General features: G+C 34.4%; 1 protein-coding gene and 1 pseudogene across 1 annotated transcript; both read right to left on the bottom strand.

The window, feature by feature from the left end:
- Window positions 1-1,550, bottom strand: part of LOC127138076 (linoleate 9S-lipoxygenase-like) — a 9,938-nt pseudogene extending 8,388 nt beyond the window's left edge.
- A 6,430-nt stretch (window positions 1,551-7,980) lies between these two features.
- LOC127076338 (linoleate 9S-lipoxygenase) lies at window positions 7,981-11,815 on the bottom strand. Its single transcript, XM_051017958.1, has 9 exons — window positions 11,557-11,815; window positions 11,005-11,291; window positions 10,674-10,914; window positions 10,259-10,579; window positions 9,963-10,048; window positions 9,728-9,835; window positions 9,322-9,626; window positions 8,970-9,233; window positions 7,981-8,797 (listed from the first exon to the last, which is right to left on the bottom strand). Exons 1-9 carry the CDS (start codon window positions 11,792-11,794, stop codon window positions 8,041-8,043), a joined length of 2,607 nt encoding a protein of 868 aa, XP_050873915.1. The 5' UTR covers window positions 11,795-11,815; the 3' UTR covers window positions 7,981-8,040.
- Window positions 11,816-12,229: the final 414 nt, after the last annotated feature.

Here is a 12,229-nt window from a genome sequence, read left to right as displayed (position 1 = left end):
AAAGGTCATAAATGAGATCCTCTAAGTCCAAGTTGATTAAGTGGAATGAATATTTTGGTCTTATCATTTTATCATATTTTTGTTGTTTTTAATGTATGATAACAATAAAGATAAATGACAATAATAAACATGCATGATGAGTTTATACAATGAGTATGATGATGATGATGAGTACTTGAATGTCAAATATAAAGTAACAACATAAAAGTAAATAACGAAATAACAATGATAATAACAATGGTTAGTGGTAATCAGAGTTAGTAAAGTTAAGTTAAGTTAGTATTAAGTACAAGTCTAACACTTGACAATTATTTATCCTTAGGTCAAAAGGTTCAAAATATGGCACATCAGGGAATAACTTATCACTGATGTAAAGTATTGAAGATGATCAAATGATCAACTTACAATAGATTTGTAACAATGAAAGTTATGCAAACCCCAAGTCCATCTATCAATAGATTGACAAATGGAAGACTATACCAACTCATGGATTGAAAGTTAATATTTTGATTAAATGATTAAGTTAGAGAAGGTATAAAGATCAATGTACAATATGAACAAGATAGTAAGGGTTAGTGCATAATATAGACAAGTTAGCATAAAAGTTAGTGGGTTAGTATAAGCAAAAGAAATAACATGAATCAGATGAAACCAACAAGTTAGTATGTGCATAAATAAGGTTTCATCTATGTGTCAAATGATCCAAGTTGGTTGATGTAGGGGCAACCTATCCATGCTTCAAAGTACCATGAATGAACTCTTGATCATTCATTAGTAGGTTTGAAACATGGAAGGTTCAAGCAACCCTAAACAATCTAATATCATGACAAACATAGACTTCATTAGCCACTAGGTTCAAGATCTCATAAGTCAATGGAAAATTGTCCAAATGACATGAAACAAAGCATAAATAAATATTGGAGACAAAAATAACAAGGATCCATGTTGGAAATATTTTCAAAATAATAAAAATAAATGGGGTAAAATTAAAATGAAATTGAAAATAAATATGATGGAAAATAAATAAAACAAAGGAGAAATAAATAAAAATGGGACATAATGCACACAATGGGGGTTCAACCCCTGACCTTGGGGTCATTGGGGGGTTAACCCACTCTCCCACTAGGCCAAGCGCTCGCTTGTGTCAAGGGAACATGCTTAATAAATAAAATAATAAAACAATAATTAAAATGGAATGCACGCACTGAAGGACCAATCAGGACACAATATCATTTGTTTTCAAACTCAAAAACACGGGCGAACGTTCATCTTCAACCTTTGAACCTCATAATTCAAACTCAAAAATATATGTTTTTATAGGATTTAAACATGGAATCATTGCCTAGTCATGAAAACGAATTAACCTCCACACTCATGAGCCATTGATTGGCTATGAGTATAGAGTATTTTGCTGAAACTCAGAAGAATAAGTTGGCCTAAATTAAAAATTAAATGATGAATAATGGTTAATCAACACCCAAGAGGGTGAGTGGAACTACCTGATTAAAATCGGTTTCAGACTGGTGCTCTGATGACTTGGTGTAGTTCATGTGAGGTGTTGGGAAGGTGAGTTAGGACTTGGGAAAGTTTGAGTGATGTTCAAGGATGGATTCTGGGTGGTTATTTGGAACTGAAATGCTTTGAATCTCAACAATCAAAATTCTGTTTTGGATGGTTCGACTCGGGTTTGCAGCAGGATGTATTTTACCTTTGAAGCTCGGTTTTCTGATGGAACATCTTCCCTTATTTATAGGGAAGGTGATGTAATGGTTTTGGGGGGAGAATGAAGTGGTTTACTTCAGAAAGGTGTCAAGCTCGAAGCATACTCAAGGATGCAACTTGTTGGAAAAGTGTGGCTATGCTTAGACTTGGTTTGCCCACCCACTCAATATGTTTTCATCCTATCATAAAAAAAGAGGGACCAAGAAGCTTGATTCAGAGCTGCTATGGCTTTTGCTTTTTTCCATTTTGGGGGAAAATGGCCTTTGACTTTGGTTTTGATTTGGCTTCATGTGGCCTTGATCCTCTCCATTATGACTTGAAAATGTGTCTTGGTATGTTTAGCAACATATTTGGAACCAAATTGATCATAACAAACAAGTTTAAAGGCCTAAAACATGATTATGCAAATTCTGGTTTAGGCATTTCTGATTTGTGCATCATGGTAAGTCAACAACTTTGAACTAAGGCCAAATAAAATAGGCTCATGCATTTTGCCTAAAACTTATGCCAAATGTTCCTTTTCATGTCCTTGATTATATGCAAAAATAACCAAATCAAAAGAAGTTGCGGTTTGGAAATGGCAATGTGATAAATTAGTGGTTATGGTCATGTTTTAGGGCATGATAGGCATGTTGGACCAACTTGGCCAATGCAAAAATTGAGGTCATTGTCCAATGAATTATGTATTGGACCTTGAATCAAAGTTAGAGAGGTACTCAAATAGGACATTTTGCTAGAAGTGGAACTTAAATAGCTTGTGAGATGAGAAAGTTATGGGCCTTGGAACTTGCCATAGGCCATTCTTGCCAAAATGTAACCAACCAACATGCCCTAAAAATATGGTGATTTCTTGATTTTTATGGTGCAATGATGTATGTTTGAAGCATATATGATCATATAATGATGTAAAATGGGGCTTGGGGATTTGTGGAGTGATGTTAGGTCAAATTCATGGGTGAACCAAATGCCTTGAAAGTTCAAAAACCATGATCAAACCAAGTACTTGTAACATGAATTGAATGAGTGTTTGAATGGTGAATTGTGGTTGTAATTGTCATGAATTGATGTTAAATGAGTGGTGGTATGATAGGGTGATCAAAATGAAGCAAAGTCAATGATCAAAGGGTACCCAAATTAGGGTTTCTTGAACCACAAGTTTCATCAAGAACCAAGGTCAGGAAAATTAGGTTTTGGTGATGCAAGGGACATATTGAGATGTTTCAAAGGTTAGGGTATGAAAAAGCTTTGGATTTTATGGGTCCTTAATGACATGGTCAAGATCCATAGTGAACCATGACTTGTACAAGCCAAAAGAGGTCAAGATCTAGGGTTAGGGTCCTTAGGTGACCAGATGAATCTTGATGCATCTTCAAAGGGGGTTCACCATCCAATTAGGGATTTGGAGAGTGAGTGAGATGTCTTGGGTGTTCCTCCAAGATTTGTTGGATGCTTGGGGATAGAGATTAGGTTTAAGGTGGCTTGGGCACACCTCAACATGGCCAAAGGGTCTTGAGGCTTCACAGATGAATCTCATGCCTTGAGTTTATGGATCATAAAATATAGATGCATATGAGATGACATGTATGGGATGTATGCTCATGAATTAAGGTTTAAGAAGGTGATATAGGGGTAGAGTAAATGTGAGGGCATGACAAAGGATAATTCAGTATTTTAGTATTTCGCCTACGTGCCATTATTGTTTGTGTAAATATATGAGTAGTGTGATTAGCCATTAAGTAATGTAACATAACATGGTGTACGCAAAAAGTAGTGGAGTAACCATTCTCTATGTAACTATTAGTGGTATAGTAGTGGAAGTTTGTTAGAGTTTGGTAGTCTCTCTCTGTCTCTTCTCTCTCTTCCTTAATCTTCATCTTCTTCATCTTGTGCACCCAAAATTGGTATCTAGATCTCCGGTTCAGATCCACAGGGAAACACGAGTGAACGATGAGGCATTGTGTGATTGATTTTGTTTCTTTAATTCGTGTTGAATTTTTTAATCAGAATCGTAACAGAACCACATTTCTTGATTCTGCGGGATTGGGAAACACTAGTGTTTGGTGAGATCTTAGTGATTTGCACAAGATTGAAGATGAATGGAAATGGTAATTTGAGTAATAAGCTTGCAGTGTTCGATGGAAAGAACTGAAATTGGTGGATAATTCAAGTGCCTGTGTTATTTGTTGTTCAAGATGTCTTGATCTCGTTAATGATGGTACGTTCGGGTTACACTTCCAAAAAATGCAACAGATGCGCAGAGGAATGTTCAGCGTGATCTGAGGAAGAAGTATCAGAAGATGTTGTTCTATATCCATTAGTGTGTGGATGTGAACATGTTTGAGAAAATCGATGATTTGACGATGGAGAAAGCTTTGTGGGAAACACTGGTACTGTGCTACGGAGGTGATGCATCAGTGAAGAAGGTAAAGTTCTAGTCTCTATGTAATCAGTATGAGAATATAAGCATGAAGAATAATGAGAATGTACTAGACTACATATCTAGAGTGATTCTTATCACAAATGAGATGAAGTTGTGTGAAGAAACTCTCTATGATGAAAGGATCATTGAGAAGGTACTTAGATTTCTTACTCCTTAGTTTGATTACATTATGGTAGCAATTGAATATTCTAAGGATCTTAACACGATGATATTTGAAGAGCTGCAAAGCAGTCTAGAAGCATAAGAGTTATGTCTAACTAAGAGAAACTCTAAAATGGAGGTAGAGAAGCAAGCTCTGGGAGCAGTTTCTAGTAAAAAAAATATCATAAGCAGTCTTGGTCATAAGCCAGGAAGAGATCTGATGGTGTTCAAAAGTCAGAAACCTCAACTTTTGAAAGGAAAAAAAGTGCTTAGAAGGGGAAGGAGAAGTATGACAAGAGGAAAGTTTAGTGTTACTGTTGTGAGAAGTTTAGATACTTCGCTGCTGATTGTTGGTCAAACAAGGAAAGAAATTCAAAAGAAGCAAACATAGATAGAAGAGATTTTATTGATGAATCTATGTTATTGATGGATTATGAATATGATGATGCGTATTTGGCAGACCGGTGGTATATGGACACTGGCGGATCAAATCATCATACTGGAAATAAGAAATGGCTGGTTGACTTTGACTCTAGAAAGAGGACAAATATCATATATGTTGATGATAAATACCTCATCGCTAAAGGTATGGGAAATGTCAGAGTAGTTCTGAATAATGGTATAACAAAATTGATTCGTAATGCGTGGTATGTTCCTGGCATGAAAAGTAATATGATAAATGTATGTCAATTAATTGAGAAAGGATTTTTAGTTACCATGAAGGACAATATTTTGAAATTGTATGACTGTAATCAAAAGATGATTATGAAGTAAGAACAAGGGAAGAATAGACCATTCAAAGTGAATGTTAAAACTGCAGACTCGGGATGCCTTAGTGCAATAAGTTTTATGAAGGAAAGTGAGATGTGGCACAAAATATTTGGTCATCTGAACTTCAGAAGCTTAGGGCATCTGAATTCAAATAAGTTGGTACATGGAATTCCTGCAATTAATAAGCCAGAGAAGTCATGTAATGTGTGCATGAGAGGGAAGCAACCAAGACTGTCATTTGCATCTGAAATCCTGCATGATCTGGGTGTGGTGCATTCTAATGTGTATGGACCATTTCTAGTACCTTCACTTAGATGGAATAAATATTTTGTGTCATTTTTGATGAGTTCACAAGAATGACATAGGTATCCCTTATAAATTTCAAACTTGAGGCGTTTGTTGAATTTAAGAAATTCATAATCAAGGCTGAGAATCAGAGTGGTCAAAAGCTGAAAATTCTCATAAATGATGGTGGGGGTGAGTATAATTCTACAGAGTTCAAAAAGTTCTTTGAGGAGAATGTAATTGAGCATGAAGTGTCTGCTTCATACACTCCTCATCACAATGGTCTTGCTTAAAGAAGAAACTGGATTTTGCTTGATATGACAAAGAGCATGTTGAAGGAGAAGAAACTACCTCATACCTTGTGGAGAGAATATGTTGCCACTGCAACATATATGATCAACAGGTGTCCAACCAAGAAGATGAAGGAAATTGTTCCTTTAGAGAAGTGGACTGGAGATAAGAAAAATGTGAACCATCTGAAGGTGTTTGGGTTTTTTTGTTACAAATATGTTCCAGATGCTAAGAGAAGGAAGTTGGATGACAGAAACAGAGTTATGTTTCTTGTAGGGTACCACAATACAAGTGCGTATTAGCTATATTGTTTTGTCACTAATAAGGTTGAATTCAGCATAGATGCCATTGTAAAGGAATCAGAAGCGTGGGATTGAAGTAAATCTTAATACAACTTTAGTGAGTTAACTTCTGAAGCTACTTCAGAATTTCAAGGTTCTGAAGATGACTCAGAATCAAAAGATGATTCTGAAGGTGACCCTGAAGGTGAGTCTGGCTCTGAAGGCGAGACTGAATCTGAAGGTGATTTAGACTCTGGTGGAGATCCAGACCCTCAGAATATTCCAGACTCTGAAGGTGGTCATGCCTATGAAGGTGGTACTTATGGGGTTCCAGCATCTGATACTATTCCAGCTTCCGAACAAGTTCAGAGGCCACAAAGAATCAGAAACCTTCCAAGAAGGTTTGCAGAGTTTGACATACTGCGAGATGCAAGTAGACTCTGAAGGAGAATTCATTCAGTGTGCCATGGTTGTAGACTATGAACCAATGAGTACTAAAGAAGCACTCAAGAAGAAAGTGTGGTTGAAGGCCATGAAAGAAGAACTTGAGGCTATATAAAGAAACAAGACTTGGAAGTTGATTGTGCTTCCAAAGAACAAGGAAGCCATCAGCGTCATATGGGGTTTCAATGTGAAACTAAAGCCATATTAATATATTGGCAAACACAAAGCAACGTTAGTAGCAAAATGTTTCCTACAAAAACCTGGGTTATATTACTTTGAAGTGTTTGCTCCTATAGAGAGACATGAGACAATCAAATTGGTGATTGGGATAGCTACTAACAGGAATTGGCCTTTGATGAATTTAGATGTGAAATATGCATTTTTGAATAGTCCATTTCAAGAAGAGATATATGTGTCACAATCTCCTAGATTTTTGAAAAAGAATCGGGAAAGGATGGTGTACAAGTTGCATAAAGCCTTGTATGGACTAAAACAAGCTCCTAGAGCTTGAAATCTGAAAATTGATTCATTTTTTAAGCTCTAAGGATTAAAAAAGTGTCAGATGGAGTATGAAGTTTATGTTCAGCATGCTTCTGAAGGAAATATGATTCTAAGAAGTCGGGTTTAGAATAAAGTGCTAGAACTATGCATTGTAGCACCCAGAAGCAGTTGGCAGATGTTTGACGAAAGCGATCAAGACTGCTCAATTTCTCCACTTGAGGGATGGGATTGGTGTTATTAGTTTATATTAGTTAACTTTGAATTAAGGGATGATGTTGAAAGGTAATGCAATATTTTAGTATTTCGCCTACGTGACATTATTGTTTTGTATATAAGTGAATAGTATGCTTAGTCATTGAGTAATATAACATAACACGATGTATGCAAAAAGTAGTGGAGTAACCATTACATGTGTAACCGTTAGTGGAATAATAGTGGAAGTTTGTTAGAGTTTGTTACTCTCTCTCTCTCTCTCTCTCTCTCTCTCTCTCTCTCTCTTCATCTTCTTCATCTTGTGCACCAACAATATATATATATATATATATATATATATATATATATATATATATATATATATATATATATATATATATGTGTGTGTGTGTGTGTGTGTGTGTTTATTTACTTATTTTTTTATATATTCATATGTCAAAATTATTCATTTAATTTATAAAATAATAGTTTATATAAATCATTTTTAAAATATAAAAAAAAATCTATTTTTTAAAGTTAAAACAAACAAACTCTTATTTTCTTTCTTAATTGTCTTTTAATGTGAGTATAAATTAGAGAAAAATACGTAAGATGTTTATAAAGGGAAAAGGGAATATATATTTAAAATAATGATATGAAGCATGTATTTTGCCAAAACACATTTTTACTTTTAAAATATTAATATGAATTGACAAATTTAAATATTTTAATTAAATGTATTAAATGTTTTAAACTCTATTTGTAAAATGAAAAGTCCATAATTAAAAATTATGAAAATATAAAAAAAAATACAAGAGGATCAAACATTAAAAATACATCTCATTCACTAAAATAAAACACAAGAGCAAACAGACAAACAAACAAAAAATAACATGATCACCATAATGGGGGAATTTGTTTACTCCTCATATTTTATTCAGAACAACAACACACCAAATCATATTAATATATTTAGATAGAGATACTATTGGGAATTCCTCTGCAAGTCAATCCTTCCTCACTAGAAGGATAGAGCAATGTGTAAGGCATCTTCACTGGCCCATATCGATTCCTCAACGACTCATCATTGTTCCTTCCAATGAGCTTTTGCTCAATTTCAGCTAACTTCCTTCCAAACCTCTTGAATGACTCTAATGGTAGTGTATCAGAAGTCCAAAGTTCACCTTCATTTCTCTGTCCAAGGTACTGCTCATCCGAAGCATGCCTTGACAAGACCTCTAAGATTGTTAGGTCAGTAAGGGCATCATTTTTTGGTGTGATTGTGTTCAAATACGCCTTCTGAAAGTTCTTAGAAACCTCATCATATTCAGCAGACCCTTTTTCAGGAATTAATCTTCTACTTTTAGTTGGCCGATTAAGGATGTATCCTCCATATGGATATTGTCCAAAATTAACAGCTGCATGAAGTGCTGAAGCTATCCATATGAGGATGGTGCAAGCTTCAATCAACTCTGCACGATTTTGCATCTTAAACCACCATGTTGCATTCTTCAAGTCACCATGACCCACCTCAACAACTTCTTTCCAGAATGCTTGGAGTTCAGAATCTTGCACAATAGCAGCATCTGACTTGTAGTAGAAGTTCACATATTCTTCAACCCATAACTTAATAGCAGCCCATATATCTAGCCCATCAACAGCATAAGGGTAATCCTTTATCAGAAGACGAAGACCATGCGGTGAAGTTGGATCTTCAACAGCCACTCCCCTAGATAACAAGCAAAATATAAAAAAAAAATACTTTTGATATCATAATCTATTTTACTAAGGTTTAAAATTGCATTTATAGTCTCAATCCTAGTTATTGTAGAGAATCACGGTAAATTATAGTTGATGGGGCCTTAACTGCAAATGTTTGATATAATATTTTGTAGGGTTACCTTTTGAGTAGATCATGAGGCAATCCTTGCTCAGTGAAAACCCAATCTTTGTATACAAAAGAAGACATTTCCATAGAATATGCTCCACCCAAGAATGTTGATTCTATAATACCCTCAGCATTGACCAACACATTTCTAGCAAGTGCATTGATGTTCATTGTATCACGGTAATGTGGAAGTAAAAGTTTATGAATAGGGTGAACCACACTGAGATGTCTATTTGTTGCTATGATGAATGGCTCAACAACAGCGTGAGTGTTCAACCTGTCAAACATGTAGATATTCATGAAAATAATCATAGATAGATATAAAATATATGTGCTTTTATAAATATCATTAATGAAATTAATACCAATGGCTACAAAGTTGGTGATGAGTGGCGTCATTTACAACAACGAAAGCCTTGGCAAGGAACCAAATTGAAGCTTCAACACCTTCACTTACAGGTAAGTAAACTTTACTAACAGGACCAAAACTATCAGCTTGAGGATGTGGCTTACTTAGCTCAATGGCCAATGGCTTCAAAGTTCCATCATTTTGCAAGAAAATAATGGTTCTAGTGGCATATGTCTTTGTATTAGTTGCATTTATTTTCCTTAAAAATGGATATATTGAGTCGTGGTGATCAAGTATGTAAAGTTTGTTGTTTTGGATAGCCTGTTCAACAAAATATTATTTGAATAAAAATGAACCACTCTTACAAAATAGAAACAACAAAACTATTTATTCATAGTAGTAATGTTAAATCGTGTCATTACTTGTTCTATAGTGACTCCACCCATGTTTGGCTCCAAGTGTTCTTTGGTTATAGTGCTGGTATTATCACCATAGAGTTGCCTATCTAGCTTGCTTTTTGGTGGAAACTCCTGTGTTAAATGTAGCAAGCAAAAATGAGGTTTAACTGATGAAAATATAATAGGAAAAAAGGAAAAAAAATATTCATATTTAAGATTTTGTGTTTTCATAAAAGCTATTAAACTATATTAAGTTTACTTGAAGTCTTTGGATGATGTGGGGATTCACACCAGCAATCATCTCCCTTGCAAATTCTTCATCTGTCATCCATGCAGACTGATTCACTGCGATTAAAATAGGAGTGTTGCAAAAATCAGTAATATATTTCTTTCATAATCTCTCCCGTTCTTTTTAAAAAAACAATTCATGTTTTAAATTCATGATCAAATCCATGAATTTAAAGAATGAATTGTTTCTTGTAAAAATGACCAAGAGAAAAAATATATAGTATGAAAATATATTGTTGGACTAAAAAGTGTGTTGCTACTAGATACCTTGAATCACTTTAGGTGGTGGAAACTTAAGAGCTGATTCACCATCCGTTCGAAAGACTTCTTTGAAAAATGGTATAGGGCTAAGTTTGCTAAGTATATTAGTAGGTAATTTAATACCACCATCATATAATGAACGAACTTCATCGAAAGAATTAAACTCAGGATTATTGAGTTGTAATGTAACTATGGATCTCAATTGAGGAACTAAATTTTGAGATGCTGACTTGAGTATGTAAACAAGAAAGTCTGAAGACTTCAAATGACCGAATGATTCATCTCTTGGAATGTAAAAAAAGTCGCCCCGACTCTCACTTTTCGGATCTATTCACATATAAAAAAAACATTAGAATTATAATCATATTTTAGCACCATGTCATATCATTTATTTGTTAAGATAGAAAAAAAAGTATAGTACCTTTCTTAGATGGTTTTCTACCAGTTCTCCCCCTTCTAGGGTAAGGCATATTTCTAGATCCTCCAATAACAGGACGAGCTAAGCTAGCTTTTTTGTCCGGACTACCCAAATCATTGTATAGATCGTAATCATAGATTCTTTCCCATTCTACACGCTCTCCAGTCCCATCTCCTCTTAAAGTCTTTAGTTCTTCTTGTCTATAGTACACTAATGGAGCCGGTGTTTCACTCGGAAGATATGTCTATATATTTATTCATTTGAAAGTGTCAAATTCTAAAAAATATAATTTTTACTTAACAAGTTATTAGATAAACATGATAATTTTTGTTACCTTGTTGGCAAAGAAGATGCGTTCAGTTTTATAGTATGTATATTTGTAAATCCATGAGTTGCAAACAAAGTGGATGGTTCCATGATTTGGAATATCTTCAAGTGTCAAACTTACAAGAAAGAATTCTCCTTGCATATTGTTTTCAACATAAAATGCTCCTGGAATTCCCATCTCACTATCCCAGTCAAAATGAATATCAAATGCAGTCTGCCCTGCTCCCAGTATTGGTATAGTCGTAACAAGACCTTCTAGATATGTTTTCTTCCCCACTTTCCCTTTTCCACTTCCTACAAATATTTTGATTTTCAGTATTTTCAGTTATAATGTTCATTTAGATCTTTTGAAATGCTGCATATAGTGTAGCCACAACAAAGATAGTAAATCATTAATGTGTCAAAATAATGACCGCAAGAAGCTATGGATCATATTTATAAACATGTTCTCATTTATTACTAATTATTGAACTGATTTAATAAATGAATTATAATGTAACAACAAACAGAAAATGATAGATATTATGTAAATAGTATGAAAAGATGAAGAAGTTATTACCATCGGTAGAAGTAGCACTGATCAACCTGAAAGCCACAGAACGGCCCCAAGTTGAAGTGTAAGTGTCAATCAAAGTGTTGGTAAAACCACCAGCAACTTTGAATCCACCTTTGATCAAACCAGTTGCGGTTGTAGCTGAAGTAAGAGCGTTAATGTCCAAAACATTCTTTTGCATCAAAAGAACTGTTCCCTTCACCTTTTGCCCTCTGTTAATCAAACTTTTCACTCCTGAATACATCTTTGCTACTTACAATCTTTCTTTTTTTTCTTTAAAGAAGACTTTGTGGTTTGCAAGCTTCCACTATCTCATTATTTATAGGGCAAAATGTTCTGATCCAAAAACATTTTTTTGTTTGAAACTATTAATTAATAATAACTAACAACATATAAATATTATTAGGATTAGGCTTACAGTTATCGTGGTACATAAAATATATAATCATTTATGCCCTAAGTCAACAGAAATATAATGTATGCGTTGCATAATTCTGTGTGCCAGCTTTGTGTAATGAGAAATGGACCCGTTGAGGTATTTTAAAATGTATTTTTACGCGTATAATAACAAAAAAATATTCTTCATGAAGTCGTCTTTTTTTGTTTTGTTTAAGGACACAATTTATATTTATTTTTTGTATAAATTAGATATTATCTGTATATATAACGGTAGATACTA

This window comes from Lathyrus oleraceus, chromosome 4 (genome assembly GCF_024323335.1).
Source record: "Lathyrus oleraceus cultivar Zhongwan6 chromosome 4, CAAS_Psat_ZW6_1.0, whole genome shotgun sequence".
NCBI lineage: Eukaryota > Viridiplantae > Streptophyta > Magnoliopsida > Fabales > Fabaceae > Lathyrus > Lathyrus oleraceus.
Note: the sequence above shows the minus strand (reverse complement) of the source record. Positions and strands in the feature narration are given on the sequence as shown.

What these genes read in the sequence shown, in the direction of transcription:
- LOC127076338 (XM_051017958.1), bottom strand. Translation starts at nt 11,794, where the DNA reads ATGTATTCAGGAGTGAAAAGTTTGATTAACAGAGGGCAAAAGGTGAAG. An exon ending in TAGAAAACCATCTAAGAAAG is followed by an intron (nt 10,580 to 10,673) that starts GTACTATACTTT and finishes ATATGTGAATAG; the next exon opens with ATCCGAAAAGTGAGAGTCGG. An exon ending in ACCACCTAAAGTGATTCAAG is followed by an intron (nt 10,049 to 10,258) that starts GTATCTAGTAGC and finishes TTTTAATCGCAG; the next exon opens with TGAATCAGTCTGCATGGATG.